Here is a 16,482-nt window from a genome sequence, read left to right on the forward strand (position 1 = left end):
GGGCGCGCTTCGTGTACATACAGAAGTGCTGCATTCCGAGGCTCTGACGTAAATGTTAGGCTTCACAAAACCCCAGTGTCTGCATGCAACACCAGATCTGGCTGGCAATGAGCGCTGCCATGCAGACACGGCAGATTCTGTTTTCAACACTTTATTGGCAAAACAGAACTGCCTTCCTTCCCTCCGCCTTTACAGAGAACTGGTCCTTTTGTTTTTCTTGAGGCTAACGTCACTTACCTGCCGAACTAGCCAAGGCCTCTGCTGGCGGGCTACAAAGGCCCCGCCCCAATCCTCCCAGTTCCAGTTTGAACTGTTCCTACACAGGAAGCTATATAGCTCTCTTATCCAGAAAAAGCTAGAATAACACTAATGGAACATGCAAGGCGTTGGATAAACTTTGGTGTCAATATCCTCATTAGCTCAGGTTAGAAAGAAGTTACTGTGAGTTTTGACATGCAGTCTCTTTGGGGGAAGAACCTCAGACCAGTGAGGAAGGGGGTCCCTGCCAGAACTTTGTACACGCCTTGCCTAATGCAAAAGACCTCCTAGAAAAACCAAACTCAGAGTACCTGAGAAACCAGGAAAAGAGGAGGACACAGTATATCAGGCAGGGGGAGGGGGAGACAGTGGGGGGGTGGGAATGAGAGCATGCGCTTTAGCTGCGGTCCCCCCACCCCCAATCCAAAGGGTACTGCTTCCAGAACAGGATACTCTAGTATTCATTTAAAATGAGTATTTGCAGTTCCTTTGCAAAAGTTTAAGGGCTTTGAAGACTAGCAACTGGAATGCAAATTACATTCAGGGGTCTGTGTGTGGGCATTCTACCTCCCTGAACCGGCATGGAAGTGAGCTTAACAAAAAATTACATTCCTTCTGTCTGGAACTTGGTATTAGAAAAACTGGAATGACCAACTGCCAGAATAGTATTTCTAACAGTCGTTGGCACTTGCCCTTAATCAGAGTCGTTTTGGAGGACTCCCCCGCCTCCAACCCGGTGCTGCAGGCATCCCCAGGGCCAAGAAGGGAGAAGGGCGAAGGAGCAGGGAGTGCACAGCCCCCTTGGGTCACCACATCTGGAGGCCGTTTGAGTGCCGTGGACGACAGAGACTTCAGTTCTTTTCCACCTGTACGACTGACCCAGAGCTGCAGTGGACCCTGCCTGGGGACGGACAGTCTTCCCATCTGTCTTCTGGAACAGGCGGAACAGGTAGGAGCTCTGTTTGGTACCAACAACAGAAAGTGAAGATGAGGTGACAAAGGCTAGAAAGGAGTCATTTATTAAAAAAAACAACAAAACAAAAAACAAAATAGCCCCCAGCAGGATTTGAAGACACAACAGAGGAACGCACCATCCTGACCGCTTCACCATGAGAGCTCTATACACTGTGCCTTCGAGTGTGGCAACCACAGCACACGTGACCACACAGGTCAAGACAGGCGGGTCACCTGCTCATGGGAGAAAGAAGCCAGGGCACGGGCCCTCCGCCAACCTCTGCTGTCGGGTGTGCAGGCCAGTTCTAGGCTTCTGTGCCTCCCAGCAGTGGGCAAGTTCTTAGCGGGTGGAGGCCGTTTGGACAGGGCCAGTGGAGATCACTCACACTCGTTACTGCCAGAGGCTGGCTCTCCAGCACGGCCCATGGCCCACGTCAGGCCCTAAGGGCCCAGAGCAGCTCGCTCTTTCCGCAATTCCTGGAATGTAGGGCGTATCTCACAGGGGCACCTGACATTTGTTCCCAATACCCAGTTGTCACCACAGGTAAACCAAGACTATAATCACAACAGCAAGGACAATTGTTTTTTCCTTTTTTTTCTTAAAGGAGTGAGGGCATGGAAAATACAGCACATCAATGAAACAAAATGCCAAAAAAAAAAAAAATACAAAAAAATAGAAAATAGAAATATGTATTTACAAGTAGTACATTACTATGATCAGAAAGCACAAAGACATCTGCTGCTATAATACATGCATCGGTTCAGAAGAAAGTACTAAAATCCTGCAAGGGAGAAGCCTGTAAAAACAAAAAAAGGGCCAAAAAGTTTTACCTTTTCATCCCTAATTTGCTACACTGATCAAAACCAAATGAGAGTCCCCTAAAGTCCATGAGTATATCAGTACAAATACTATACTGGTTTTTAACTGCACGTTCGGTTGTGGAGGGAAAGACAGCAGCTTATCCATATACAAGAAAGCCAGAGTAAACGGCTCTACATGCTAACAATTACAGCAAGCCCCTGTCTGCTACACAGCATGATCTTAGCAGATTTTAATTTTTGTTTATTCATATATATATGTGCGCGCGCGTATGTATAAAAACCGTGCCCTCGTTCACTGCCAACACAACATCTGGGTGGACATGAACTCTTACGGTTCTTATGTGTATGCTGTAAGAAGTCACTCAATGTCTGTGGATTTAATAAGTCACTTCACACCACAGAAAATATTTAATAAATCCAAAAAAAGGAAAGAAGAATATAACGACAGAAGAGCTTCTGTCTCAGTTCTCTGAAACTGAGTCCTCCATAGGAAACTGGTCCCAAAGTTCTGGTGGGTTCGCTGAAGAACCTTCGGTTTGCTCATGTTTTCATCCTTTTAGTGTTGAAAGGTACAGAACGACTCCTTGCTGTTGTCAGTTTTAAACAGTCACATCTCCATCCCCCACAGTAAGAGTCCGGTGCAGATCCATAAAAACGGGGGAGGAAGGAGTGCTGGGAGGGCCTGTCACGTCAGGAAGGGCTCCACCTCTATGTCAGGAAGAGAAGGAACCAAGCAGGGCTCCAGCACCTCGCTCCCTGCAAACGCAAAATCCAGTCCCACATCAGTTCCTTAAACAGGTACATCTCTGAGTACCAGGCCAACTCTAAGAGGAAACAAAACCACGCGTTGACAGAAAAGGACTAAGATGGCCATTCTGGTCACTCCGTGATCCATCATACTTCCAGGAACCGGGAGCTGCTGGACTTGGAGTGGAACGGCTCAGACCACATCCGCCGTAAGTCACCCTGGGAAAGAAGGAACTTTACTAAGTTACAGGTTTAAACACGAGGCACACATACCTACAAGTCTGTTCTGATTCCTGATCTCAGATTGCTTTGGTGGAGAATCAATATTCAAATGGTTCACTGAAAAGTAACCCGCCATTCTTTGAAGAAGTCACTAGAAGAATTCTTATAGGCCCCTTTGGTATGGAAGGGCTTTTTACCAACTGTATCCTAGTATAAGTTCTAGTATATAGTTAAGTATGAGTCAGACGATCTAGATAAATTAACTTCTGTGTCTGTTCATCTGTAAAATAGGGATAACAGAAATCTTGTAAATAAGATAATGCTCTAAATCTAGTTTTTAATCATATCCTAATTCTAAAATTTGTGTATTCACTTTAGATTCCACATATGAGTGAGATTGTATGGTATTTGTCTTTATGACTTGTTTCACTTAACATAATACCCTCTAGGTCCACCCATGTTGTTACAAATGGCAAGACTTGTTTTTTGCTGAATAATATTCATGTGTGTGTGTATACCACTTCTTTATTCATCTACTGATGGACACCTAGGTTGCTTTCATATCTTGGTTATTACTAGAAATGCTGCAATGACCATAGAGGTGCATGTATCTTTTCAAATTAATGTTTTGGTTTTCTTCAGATAAATGCACAGAAGTGAAATTGCTAGATCGTATGGCAGCTCTATTTTTAATTTTTTGAGGAATCTCCATACTGTTTTCCGCAGTGGCTGCACTAATTACATTCCCACCAACAGTGTAGGAGGGTTCCCATTTTTCCACATTCTTGCCAGCACTTGGTATTTATTGATGACAGCCATTCTGATAGCTTTGAGGCGATATTGTGGTTTAATATGTATTTCCTTGATTAGTGATGTTGAACATCTTTTCCTATGTCTGTTGGCGATCTCTATGACCTCTTGGAAGAAATGTCTATTTAGGTCTGCCCAATTTTTATGGATTGTTTATTTGGTGTTAAGTTGTATGAGTTTTTTATATATTTCGGATATTAACCCCTTATCAAATGTTATCACTGGTGAATATCTTCTCCCATTCAGTAGGCTGTCTGTTCGTTTTGTTGATGGCTTCCTTCACTGTACAAAAACTTTAGTTTGTAGTCACATCTGGTTTGTTTTTTGTTTCCCTTGCTTGAGGAGATACATCAAAAAAGATACTGCTAAGAGTGATGTCAAAGAATTTACTGCCTGTTTCTTCTAGGAGTTTTGTGGTTTCATGTCTAACATTTAAATCTTTAATATATTTGAGTTTATTTTTGTTTTTGGTTTAAGTAAGTGGTCCAATTTCTTCTTTTGCATTTATTTGTCCAGTTTTGCCAATACCACTTATTGAAGAGACTGTTTTTGTCCCACTATATATTCCTGCCTCCTTTGTTGTTGACTCACAGACCATATCAGTGGGAATTTATATCTGAGCTCCGTATTCCATTGATACATACATACATATATAGAGAATTTTTTTTATTTTAATGCTAGTACCATCCTGTTTTGATTATTGTACCTTTGTAGTGCATAGTTCAATATCAGGGAGCATGATATTGCCCACTCTATTCTTTATCAAGATTTCTTTAGCTATTCAAGGTTTTTTGTGATTCCATATAAATTTTAGAATTAATTCTAATTCTGAGAATAATGCCTTTGACACTTTGATAGGGACTGCATTGAATCTGCATATTTAGATAATAAGGACATTTTAACAATATTAATCCTTCCAATTTGTGAGCATGGTATATCCTTGCATTTATTTGTATCTTGTTCAATTTTTTCTTCAATGTTTTATGGTTTTCAGAGTACAAGTCTTTCACTTCTTTGGTTAAATTTATTCCTAGGTATTTTATACTTTTTGATGCAAATGTAAATGGGACTTAATTTCTTCTGATCATGTTACTGGTGTATAGAAATGCAACGGATTTCTTATCCTGCAAACCTTACTAAAGTCATTTATTCTAAGTTTTTTGGTGGAGTCTTTAGAGTTTATTATATATAGTATCAAGGCACTTGTAAGTAATAATTTTATTTCTTCCTTTCCAATTTGGATGCCTATTAATTCTTTAGTTTTGTCTGACTGCCGTGGTTAGGGCTTCCAATACCACGTTGAATAGAAGTAGTGACAGTGGGCATCTTGTCCTGATCTTAGAAAGCCTTTCACCACTGAGTATATTAACCTTGTTTTCTGATTTCTCCCTTTATGTCCATTAAAGGTTACTTTATATATTTAGGTTCTCCTATGTTGAGTGCATAGTTATGATTGTTATATCCTCTTCTCGGATTGACTCCTTTATAATCATTTAATGTTGTCTTTTTTTACATTTTTTGTTTTAAAGTCGATTTGTCTAATATAAATATTGCTCCTCCAGCTTTTTATTTCTACTTGCATGGAATATCTTTTTTCATCCCTTCACTTTCAGTCTATGTCTTTTGATTTGAAGTCTCTTGTAAGCAGCATGTTTCTAAATCCATTCAGTAACCCTGTGTTCTTTTTATTGGACCATTTAATCCATTTAAAGTAATTATTGATAGGTATGTAGTTATTGCCATTTTGTTGTTTTTATAGTTGTCCCCTGTTCCTTTCTTCATCTCTTCCCTTGCTGTCTGTTTTTAGTGTTTTGTTTAGGTTCCTTTTTCTGTGTTCTATGTATCTTTTGTAGGTTTTTGGTTTGTGGTTACCATGAGGTTTATGTATGTCACTATTTTTATCTTTAGCAGTCTATTTTAAGCTGACAGGTGTTTTAAGTTTGAATATATTCTACAAAGACTACATTTTTACTCCCCTCTCCATGCTTTATGTTCTTGATGTCATATTTTAGATGTTTGTGTTGTGTATCTTCTACTACTTATTATAGTTTGAGTTCGATACTCTGCTGTATTTATTGAATATTTGGCTTTACCTGTGAGGTTTTCCTGACTCATATTTTGTTATTTTGGGTTGTGGCCTTTCCTTTTCTAATTAAAGGCCCTTTAACATCCCTTGTAAAGCTTATTTAATGGTGATGAAGTCTCTTAGTTTTTGCCTGTCCAGGAAACTTTTCTATCTCTTTCAATTCTGAATGATAACCTTGCTGAGTAAATTATTCTAGGTTGTAGGTTCCTTTTCTTCAGCACTTTAAAGAAGTCCTGCCACTCGCTGCTGGCCTGTAAAGCTGCTGAGAAATCAGCTGATAGCCTCATAGGGTTTCCTTCGTAACTCGTTTTCCTCTTGCTTTGAGATTCTCAACTTTTGCCATTTTAAGTAGACTACACCTTGGTGTGGGTCTCTTTGGGTTCATCTTGTTTGGAAGGCTCTGTGCTTCCTGGATCTGGATGTCTGTTTCTTTCCCTTGGTTGAGAAAAATTTTTAGCTACTATTTCTTTAAAGTTTCTGTTCTTTTCTCCTTCTGGGGTCCTTATAATGCAAATATTTAAGCAATTGATGTTATCCCAGAGGTTCCTTAAATTATCCTCATTTAAAAAAAAATTTTCTGCCGCATTGATTACCACTAGTCTTTCCTCTGCGTTAATCTCAGGATGATTTCCTCTAACATGTTTTTTTCAGGTCTGCTTGGTTCTTTCTCTTCATTGAAGTCCTCCCAAAGTTCTCTATTCTACTCTCAAGTTTGGTGAAGATCCTTATGATTGTTTCTTTGAATTCTTTATCAGGCAAATTATTTCCATTTCCACAGGTATTTTTTCTTATTCACTTGAGAGATAGTCTTCTCTTTTCATTTTGTTTGGCTTTCTATGTTTGTATGAATCCTTCTAGTCTCAGTAAAGTGGCTTTATGTAGAAGCAGGCCCTGTGTGGACTATATGCACGGTGGTTTTGGCAGGACAGTAGGATCCGAGGGGGTGCTGGCCTATTGAGCCAGGAGGGGAGGTCAGCTGTGTGTAACAATGCGTTGCAGTTCCCTTTGTTAAGGCAGAAATGGGCTTGAGCAATGTGTCTGGGAACACACTGTCAAGACTGTGCAGGCAGGCCTAACACGCGCCCCACTCCGTGAAGGTGGGGTGGGGGATGTAAACAATGGCATTCACTGGCCCCTCAGACTCCAGAGAACTCCCGCTGCTCTCCAGTCTTCCCTAGCGTCTCTTATGGTTTGTACCGTAAGTGGTCCCATGTAGGAAAGACCTCTGTGCAGGCTTTATGTGCCAGGCAGCCACTTGGAGCCGAGCAGGCACTTATGGCACTAGCCTGCAGGGGAGGCCAGGTGGGTGTAGTGACACCATGTTGTTTCTCCTTGCTCCTATTTCTAAACTTTAATGCAGAGCATTAAAAGAGCTGTTAGGTAGCAACAAGGTGCTGCTTTTAAGAGCAAGAAGCCTCTGCACCTGGGCTCTAGGGATTTCAGTTAACTTTCCAAGAGCAGGTGGTGTAGTGATCTAACTCAACATAGCATTTTCTGCCACTGGCTGCAAGAATCTGGAAAAGGTTGCTAATATCAGGTTAGTAAAACAAAAGAATAAAATCCTACTGTTAAGACCTCAGGAGCTTAAGCAGAAACACCTCCAGCAAGTAGAATACACAGCCAAGTCCAGGATCAAAGCCAAGTTATTGCTTTCACAGGTTTGTAACTGCTTCTCTCACCTTTAAATAGGCCATTGTGAGGAGTGGCAATAAAGTAAATGGCACCAAATAGAGAAGGGCAGGCTGGGCTGCTCGGTGAATGCGAGATGCCACAGTAGCAGTGAGGAGACCTATAAGGAGAGAGAACCTCTGTTACCTGGATGCATATTGGCAGTCTTGAAACTGTATAGATCTAACATGACATATTTCATCCAACATTTAGGTATGAAATACCCAGATTGAGAAGTTAAAGAAACATGGAACAGCACAGCTTAAAAGAACCTAGAATTGCAAGGACCGGTGACTGGCCCAAGATTCACCTCGTGCTCAGGTTCGAGCCCTTACTTCAGCACTCAGTGTGCCTGGTCTCCCTGTCGCCTGTGATGTCGGACTTGGAGGCAAAAGACCTGGGTTTAAGTTCCAACTCTGCTACTTCTAAGACCTGTGTAACCTTGGTTTAGGCGTTTTACCTCTTGGAGCCTGCGGCTAACACCATTTGTCCTGTCCCTCAGAGTTTCTGGACTGAAACGAACCCATGAATATGAAAGTGCTGAGGCGGCGGCACAGAGGTGTTCCTTTTGGCTCACTCTGCTGTAGCCATCATAGGTACAGGCACGTTACCGCTATTCCGAGCCCAATGACAACCATCTCTTCCTGTCTGCCTAGAAATGAGCTCACCAGAGAAAAACTAACTTAGGGAGAGTCAGAACAAATAAAGAGAAATATGTCTTAAAAGCAGGAAATAAACATGAATTCATTAAACTCAAGTTGAAGATTTAATTAAGCCCACAGACTGACCCATGATCATTATGTGGTGAGCGTTCTTGACTCTGAGACCTAACCCCACTCTTACTGCAGTGTTCTTCAGACATAGTGGTGGACAGGGAAGTGGGCTGCCAGTACAGAGAGCATCTATCATCTCATGGCCTTATTATTATTTTTTTCTCTGTGGTTGTTTATAACAGCAACCAGTTCTTGCTCTCCTTCCAGCCAGCATCTGTGGCTAGAAGGTCTAATTCCAGGGGGCGGAGGACAGCCAAAGAGGGGATCACATGTAGCTTCCGGTTCTTGCTTACCTACAAAATATCCAATGAGGGTGCAGTGAAAGTAGGAGACCTTCTGCATGCGTCCAGAGATGTTGGCGGGTCCAGAGGCACCACAGGAGTCACCATTGGCTTGTTTTTTGTAGTTGTCATAACGAAGAACAAAGCACAACAGGAGCCCGGGCATCACAATGTCTCCAATGCCCAACATAGAGAAGTGACTGCCAGTGGAGCTGAAATGTAGTGTCATATGTCAGAGATGCCACACTCTACAATCCCATTTCTCCTCCTCCTGTGCAAAGTCTGTCAGCTTTTTAAGAAGCCAAGGACCTTATCTGAGCGGTAGATGGAAATTTCTACTGGTTGAACAATACTATTTTTTTTAATGAGTTTAGAGATTAAAAGCCACAAGCATATTGGTAATAGAGGTCCTCAACCCGGCCCCTCAGTGCACCTATTAGGCGACTGCAAGTGATCTGCTTAAGCACGGTTATCTTCAGAAATGTCAAGCAATTCACTATTTGTCACACAATCACCACTGAGACTTCAAAGAAGCACCTGACTACTATCAGACATGGGAGATTAAAGCAGCACATTAATTTTTCCAAGACTGCATTATCAGGGACTGTATAATTTTAGCATTAGGACATCTTTTTACAAATGTCTTATAAGTAAAAAGATCCAGAATCTCCTAATTCCTTCCAGCCAATTTTAAAATATGGTAATAGTAACGCATGATTGTTTGATAACAATCAATAATAAAAAGCACCTGGATCACTTAGTGATAAATCTTTGTAAGTCAAGTCAATATTCTCTTCCTCATTCGTAAGATGGAGATGCTGACTCACAGCCTTTTCCAGTCTGAGATTAGAATGTTGATGACAAAGACAGACTAATGAAAAAACAGAGGCCCAGTGTGTTCAATGTCATGCGATGAGGTGTAACACACCAGGCCTACCTTGGGAACACGAGTTTTCCAGGCAGAGACAGGCGAGGAACATCACGCCCAACATTGGGCCCCAGGTGGAGCTTCCGGGAAAGAACATCAAGGGGATTGTCAGCCGGCTGCGTGGCCACCTTCACCATGACGTTGCTATTGAAGATGTAGGCGGAGAAAAACACCTGCCGAGGGGAGAGTCACCTTTAACAGACGGAGCTGGAAGCAACCTGATTTCAGTGTCAGCCCTCTCTGTCCTTAAGAGCAGAGCCTCAGAATACTGCAACATCATGTTTTTTCGATTGCATGCTTTGAGCGGAAAGAAAAGCTTTGCTTCCGGGCAAAGAACCTTGTCTGCCTGCTCCCTCTTCCACCTTAACAGCCACATACAGACTATCTACTGTAACACATCGTAAGAAACAAAGGCTTGGACAGTTAGCTGCGTGCTCATCTTTTTAACACTTACAGCTCAGGGCTGGAGGGAGTGGTCTCAGAGGGGAGGTGCTCTGGCCAGCCAGACTTTGGATACTCAGATTCCAATTAAACACAAAGGGCAGCAGTGGCATTAGGGAAACCCAAACTTACCCAGAAGACATCATAGATTAGAAGCCCTGAGAGAAGCAGGCAGGAGACCTTGAGGCTGGGCAGGCGGACAAAGGCGATCATGGCAACACAGAGACCCATGGCCAGCGCTGGGGAGGAGACAGCAATCAGTGTGGAGTATAGGCTCATCTGCTCTTTCCACAAGCTATTCAGCTCATAAACATAACAAAGTTGTGAGTCCCCTCAAACCTCAAGAAGCCCAAATCCCCAGTCTAAGCCATGTACACTCTATTGTGTCAAGTGCCCACTTTACCCATTTTGACCTGCCGGTATTTGGGGAAAATCCCTTTTCTCACACTACAGTTGTGTTCAACTGTACAAGACCCAAGAGATTCTCTATTTTGATAGAGCTCCAAGCCAGGCTCAGTTTGGGACCTCCTAGTTGTTCCCTGCCTCCCCTCATTACTGTGGATGCATCATTCTTGCTCCTTTAAAGTTAACTCACACCTTAGATCATATCCTCTTTCATTTATTCAGGGACACTTCCAGCAATTCATTTTTCTCTATCCTTGCCTTTAAAAAACAAACAAAAAACCAGCTTTCAAAATGTGACATACGATGCATTTTTTCTCTCAACTAAAATGTAAGGTCCTTGCGGGCATGTTCCCCTGGAGTCTAGAACAGGCCTGGCAGATGAATGGTCTCTCCCTGTCTTCAGCTCTCTTTCTCCATTCTTCTGAAAATACAGGACTGATCAGGCCATGCAGCTGCTTACAAACTTCCTGTGGGTTCTTGCTGAAGTGGGATGAAAGTGGAATAACTTGGCCAGGCACTGGCAGGAAGGGACAGGAGGCCGTTCTCCACTGTGTAGCCCCTGCCTTCAGCGTGTGCTTCCTGTGGCTGTTCTGTAGCCACTTCTCAACACCTACTGTTCTTTTACGCTCTGCACTGCAGGCCCTGCCCTGGGTTTCTTCTCCTGGAAAATGCATCCTCTTTCTTAAAGAGACAGGTCAAAAAGCTCTTCCTCAAGGAGTCTTTCTTGACCTAGTCAGATTAAGTTGTTCTTTTTCCTTTGTGATGCAACAGAACTTTAAATCTCTCCTTTATCCATTCTTTAATAGTGTGATTACTTATGTACAAGTAGTTTATTTCCTAAATGAGGTGCTCATAGTAGACAGAAACCATGGCTTACTCTTTCTGTGGATCCCCAACACCTAACAGAGCAGACATTCAATAAATATTTGCTGAATGAATGAAAAATTGTTCTATCAACTTCACATTTCAAATTATTCTAAAGTAAAGCCACATTACAGATATATACCATTTTAACAAAATTACTTGATTGTCAATATATGTAACAAAGTGGCCAAATACAGGCATAGCTCAGAGATATTATGGGTGTGTTTCCACCATAATAAAACGAGTATCACAATAAAGTAAATCACATTCCTTTTGCTGGCGTGGGGGTCTTGCCTTCAATTAGTAAAAAAAATGCAACATCTGTGAAGCTCAATAAAGCAAAGCATAATAAAACAAGGTCTGCCTGCACAGCAGTTTGGCACGCCCTGGACGTACCAATTCAACTAATATTTCACAAGTTCCTACTGTGGGCATGGTGTTGCATAAACGAAAGAGGAGAAAAATAATTCCCATCCCTACAACAGAGAAGAGTTGGAAAGACAGCAGTAAAATTAGGAAGAACAAATTCTTTATTCCTCCTGTCATTTTTGTTACCAAGCATCCACTGAGCTCGAGTATTTTGGTAAGATGTGGTAAAGACATAATTCCTGACTTTATAATAATCTAGGATGCTCATTTTGCTAGGGTCTTAATTTTTTAAATCAATTTATAAAAACATAACCAAACTGGTAAAGTATATGCAAATTCATGTCATTTCAAATGAACTGTATTAATTAGTTAGGGTCAATTAGGCTTTGCAAAGATTGAAACATTTCAAGGTACAAAGGGATGACTGAAATATGACGGTTAAGGCATTAAGTAAGAGTTATATTTAAGGCTCATGATATAATCAGACCACACCCAGTTTTATATAACGGAACTGCCCATTATAATCTTAGGAAAAAAATATTTGGCTCTATTGTGAATAAAGAAACACACTGGCAGGTATAAGCTAAGCTGGCTCCAAGAACAACAGTGGTCAGTGGAGGGTGGGAAGTCCCTGGGAACTGATGACCAGAGAACAGGTCAAATCCATGTTTGGGCAGAAGTGCTGGGTGGGTGACAGGAGAGGGTGGCGAGAGGTAATCTGTTCGGGAACTTCCAAATGAATACATGGAGTGCAAAACATCACAGGAACAAAGTAAAAAATGAAGGCCTAAGGTGGACAGAGACAGGAGTGTGTGGGCAGTGAGGGTCAGAGGACCAACTGATGACAGTGAAGAGGCAAAAGGGCAGGCGTCCGAGGTTAAATGTATATGCGCACCTCACACGTGCAGGTGACGGGTCCATTCCAGGACTTTTCTATTTACCATACATTCACTTGATCCTAAAACAGCTGGAGCCTTTACAGGTCACATAGTCTAAACATCCACTTACTGCTTTGTCACTTATGCTAATCCTACCCCACCTGGGTTGAAACCAAACATGGATAAGACAGAACTGCTCACTGACAGAATTTTCCATAATTCTAGACAATGTCACTCTATCCCAAATCTTCCGGACATGAAAGATGAACCCAGAAATGAAACCCTGGGTTCATTTTCAATTTATCACAGTCTTTCAGTGTGTACGCTCAGTGTGCAGCAGCCATTTTGGGTGCCACTCTATTATTACTGTACTCCTTGGTCACAACTTCCCTCCACTTCCCAGTTTGCTGTGTGTCTTTTCCCACTTTCTTCCACTTACTCTTCACCACCATTATAAAAAAGATCAGTTCACATCATTTCCTGCCTTAAGGTCACTAGGTTGCCTACTCTGTGATGGATCAAGTCTATTATAAAGTCACACATCCTTGGGCACAACTCACAGAACAGTGCTGTGCCACATGGGCTTGGCCTCAGAATCTCCGTTTGTTCCATGCCATCCAAGTCTGTACGTGAAGTTCTATGTATGAAGATGCAGAATGCACCTCTTTTAACTATCTCAGAGAAGATTTTTAATATAAGTCTGCTGAACGAATATCACTCCTACCCCCAAATGAATATTGCCACAGCTATCCCCGAAACACACTCAATACTCATCTAGTCTGCCTCTCTTTTTCTTCATTTTTTCATTCAAGTAACCATGAAAAATCTTACCCTCTCCTAAGGGCATTTTCCAAGCCAAAACAAAGACAGGAGATTACCTTCCCTCACTCCATGTTGCTTGAGAAACTCCCAAGACTCTCTCTAATAGCTTTACCAACAAACTTAGCCTTTGGTTAAATGTAAATTAAGCAACAGTGTTAGGGAAGTAAATTATTAATCTTAGCCATTTAGCTATAATTACTTTCAATATATTATTGATATAATTTCTGTATCACCTTGTCTTCCATAACCAGTAAGGCCAGGGACGAAGGCAATGATAGCAAACTGAGCTAAAATGTTCTTGAAAAGGATTACGTAACCTGTAAGCTCTTAAGCAGCGCTGGCTTCTAAGATAAAGGATCTCTGGATAGCTAAGCCCCATGTGGACTAAGTGCCAGAGTCTAGCATTTTAAAACAAGAAAAATCAATTGCTAGATTTCTGGCACTGAACATTTTCTAATCGTAGCTTAGTAGCAAGTGCTATACAATGAGGGGGTGAACTAGACTATCTGTCAAGACTCTTCTAGTCCCTGAACAGGTCAGGGGATGCAGACTGTGAAACTGCTTCAATGATCCTTAAACACCAGGTGTGTGTGCACAGATTTATTGGCTTCTAGCTAACATACCACACCACCTGTTGGTCAAATTCATTCAAGCTTTCTCAAATTTAAAAGATTAATTTGCCAGATTAAACAGTAGATTAAAAAGAGCTCTACATTTAGCTCAAGAAAACTCTGAAGTTCCTTCTTAATATTAATGCTTCTTAGTATAACCCTGAAAATATAAAATATACTTCATGCCTAGCCCTAAAACAACCACATTTATCATTTTGTTTTCACTCTAATTTCAAAGAACAGGCTTTAATTAAAAAACACTAATTTAAATACTACCAAATTATCACTGCCAGCAAGATTTCTGATTCTGTAGAGAAATCTGGAAAGACAATTCCCATGTCAGAAAAGAACATCATTTCAGAACTTTTTAAAGATCGTGGCTAGAAATATACATTTTCTGTAATAGCAGAAAACAAGTTAAACACATCAATCACTAATCTAAGAAAAAATTTAAAAGCTCAAAGGCTCTTTTTTATTTTGAAGGAAAACTATTCTTGGTCACAAACTAGCATAAAGAAGAGATCCCTGGGTAAGTAAATATTGGGAAATAGCAATGATGATAGAAAATGATGAAAAAGTCTACTAGTTAGGGCCAGATAGGGTTTATGGGAGCCTCAACTGAACACTCAAAAAAAATTTCAACTATTAAGTGAATTTCACAATGGAAATGTATTTCTGACAGTGGTCCCTGGGGAAATAGTTTATCTTTTATGGCCAATTTTCTATCGACTCTAGAGGAAAAGAATTCCATGGTGGAATGCCCCCTTCAGCACATCTTACGAAAAGCTGCTCACCCTGTTCTCCCTTTAGTGAGTCTAACAAGCATATTCCCACCCGCTTCCTGTAGAAGTACAACAGAGAAAGTTCTGCCGACTTGCTCTAAAATGTTTCAGATGGCTGTGTAAATCAGTTTATCTTGAAAAGAATGTCATCTTCCTTTGTGCCAACCATTTCTTTCTTAGTGACATATTACTAGTAAATGAGTATTCTTCTGTTTTATGCAATGCTCTGGTGGGGTAGAGATGATAGTATAAACAAAGAACAGATTGCCTGCCGTTTTGAGAGATATCTGATCTTTTTTGGGTCGGCAGTTTGGTAAGCTTAAAACCCTTAGCAAAGCCTATAAATGGTATGAGTGTCTGGACACATGAACAGAGTTCCATGAAAGCAGAGCCACTACTAGTAGGATAACAGAACCTCAGACCACCCAGGGGCTGAGAGACTTCACGGTACTTTAAGCATCACTTGTCATCATATTGGACTCTGAGGCTGCTAGCATCAAGACCTATCAGTCCACGTTAGGTGACCACTGCTTTATATTTAGTCAAAGCAGTAACACCTGGAGCTTTCACTGTCTCACTTCACGTAACATTTGTGTAGGTGGGGTTAAGTGCACTCGACTTATACATGTACTACTTTTAGTTAAATCATTCTTCTGCAGAAATCAAGAGTTAATCTCAGGAACAGTCAAATGCACACATATCCCACTTTATCACTCTTAATACCAAGTATATATAAGACAGGCATTACCCTTCTACTGTGAGCCAGGCAAGCTACGTGTGTGACTTTGGATGTAATGTCTTTTTCTCAACTTACTCTTTATGTACCTCCAGAAGCACTGAAATAGCAAACACCAATCCATAAGAATAGTGAAAGCACTGATACTAGACTTGCAAAACTTAGCAGTTCTGACAACCACGTAAAAATTCTAATAGTGTACTTCAGAATGCTTATGTGCACAATGGGCACTCAGGTGCTGAAGCAAATGATCACAGTAAACGTTTTCTGAAGGCAATGTATATTGTTAAAAAGAGACCAAGGTTGTCAGAAATCAGCAAAGGTGAATCGCTGCACGGACCAGGCACTGGTGATTTTGACTCTGCCTTCCCATTCAAGTACGTATGTAAGTCTAGAGGGAAACACTCTGTAATGTCAAGAAAATGCTTTTGAGTTTCAATACTTGGTATATGATAGGCACTCAAGAAGAAAAAAGCACTGAACAACTATGACAAAAAATATAAGACATATACAAATAAATGACATATTTAAACAATTATAAATATGTTTAACACTTTCAAGATCATCAAACAGTAAAATTCAGTTGTTCTTTAGATGTACAGTTCTATGGATTCTAACACATACACAGATTTGTAGAGCCACCATGACACTCAGCATACGGCACTATGAAGGTGCTTTCTTCATAGTCACACCTTCCCCACATAACTGCTGGCAACCACTGATCTTTTCATTATAATTTTATCTTAAGCCAAAAATATATTTAAAAATATCATGTGTTTTCTATGCTTTTTCTGTAATTATCACCTTTGATTAAAACAACATACGCCATATATAATTTTATGGAGCTCGCAATTCACTCTATAGTTGGTTCCCTGATAATATTCGGCTTCTTAGAGTTTTTCCACTAATTAATTTGGTACACAGAAATTTCAAATCCTTATACTGGTTAAAGTAACTTATGAGAAAAAAAAATCCCTTGAAACAGAAGGCTAAGTTTTTAGTTTTCGTTAGGGTTTAAAATTTCT

At 40.9% G+C, this 16,482-nt stretch overlaps 1 protein-coding gene across 1 annotated transcript in view; it reads right to left on the bottom strand.

Annotated features, from left to right (window-relative positions):
• Positions 1 to 1,259: 1,259 nt before the first annotated feature.
• The window catches only part of SPPL3 (signal peptide peptidase like 3), a 34,154-nt gene continuing 18,931 nt past the window's right edge, over positions 1,260 to 16,482 (bottom strand). Inside the window, exons 6-10 of the mRNA XM_025044512.1 lie at positions 10,123 to 10,229; positions 9,559 to 9,722; positions 8,634 to 8,833; positions 7,579 to 7,688; positions 1,260 to 3,000 (exon numbers count right to left, since the gene is read on the bottom strand). Of these exons, the coding sequence (XP_024900280.1) occupies positions 2,929 to 3,000; positions 7,579 to 7,688; positions 8,634 to 8,833; positions 9,559 to 9,722; positions 10,123 to 10,229 (653 nt within the window). The 3' untranslated portion in view covers positions 1,260 to 2,928. The remainder of the gene's footprint in view (positions 3,001 to 7,578; positions 7,689 to 8,633; positions 8,834 to 9,558; positions 9,723 to 10,122; positions 10,230 to 16,482) is intronic.

The sequence above is a fragment of the Pteropus alecto genome, unplaced genomic scaffold, assembly GCF_000325575.1.
Source record: "Pteropus alecto unplaced genomic scaffold, ASM32557v1 scaffold113, whole genome shotgun sequence".
In the NCBI taxonomy this organism is placed as follows: domain Eukaryota; kingdom Metazoa; phylum Chordata; class Mammalia; order Chiroptera; family Pteropodidae; genus Pteropus; species Pteropus alecto.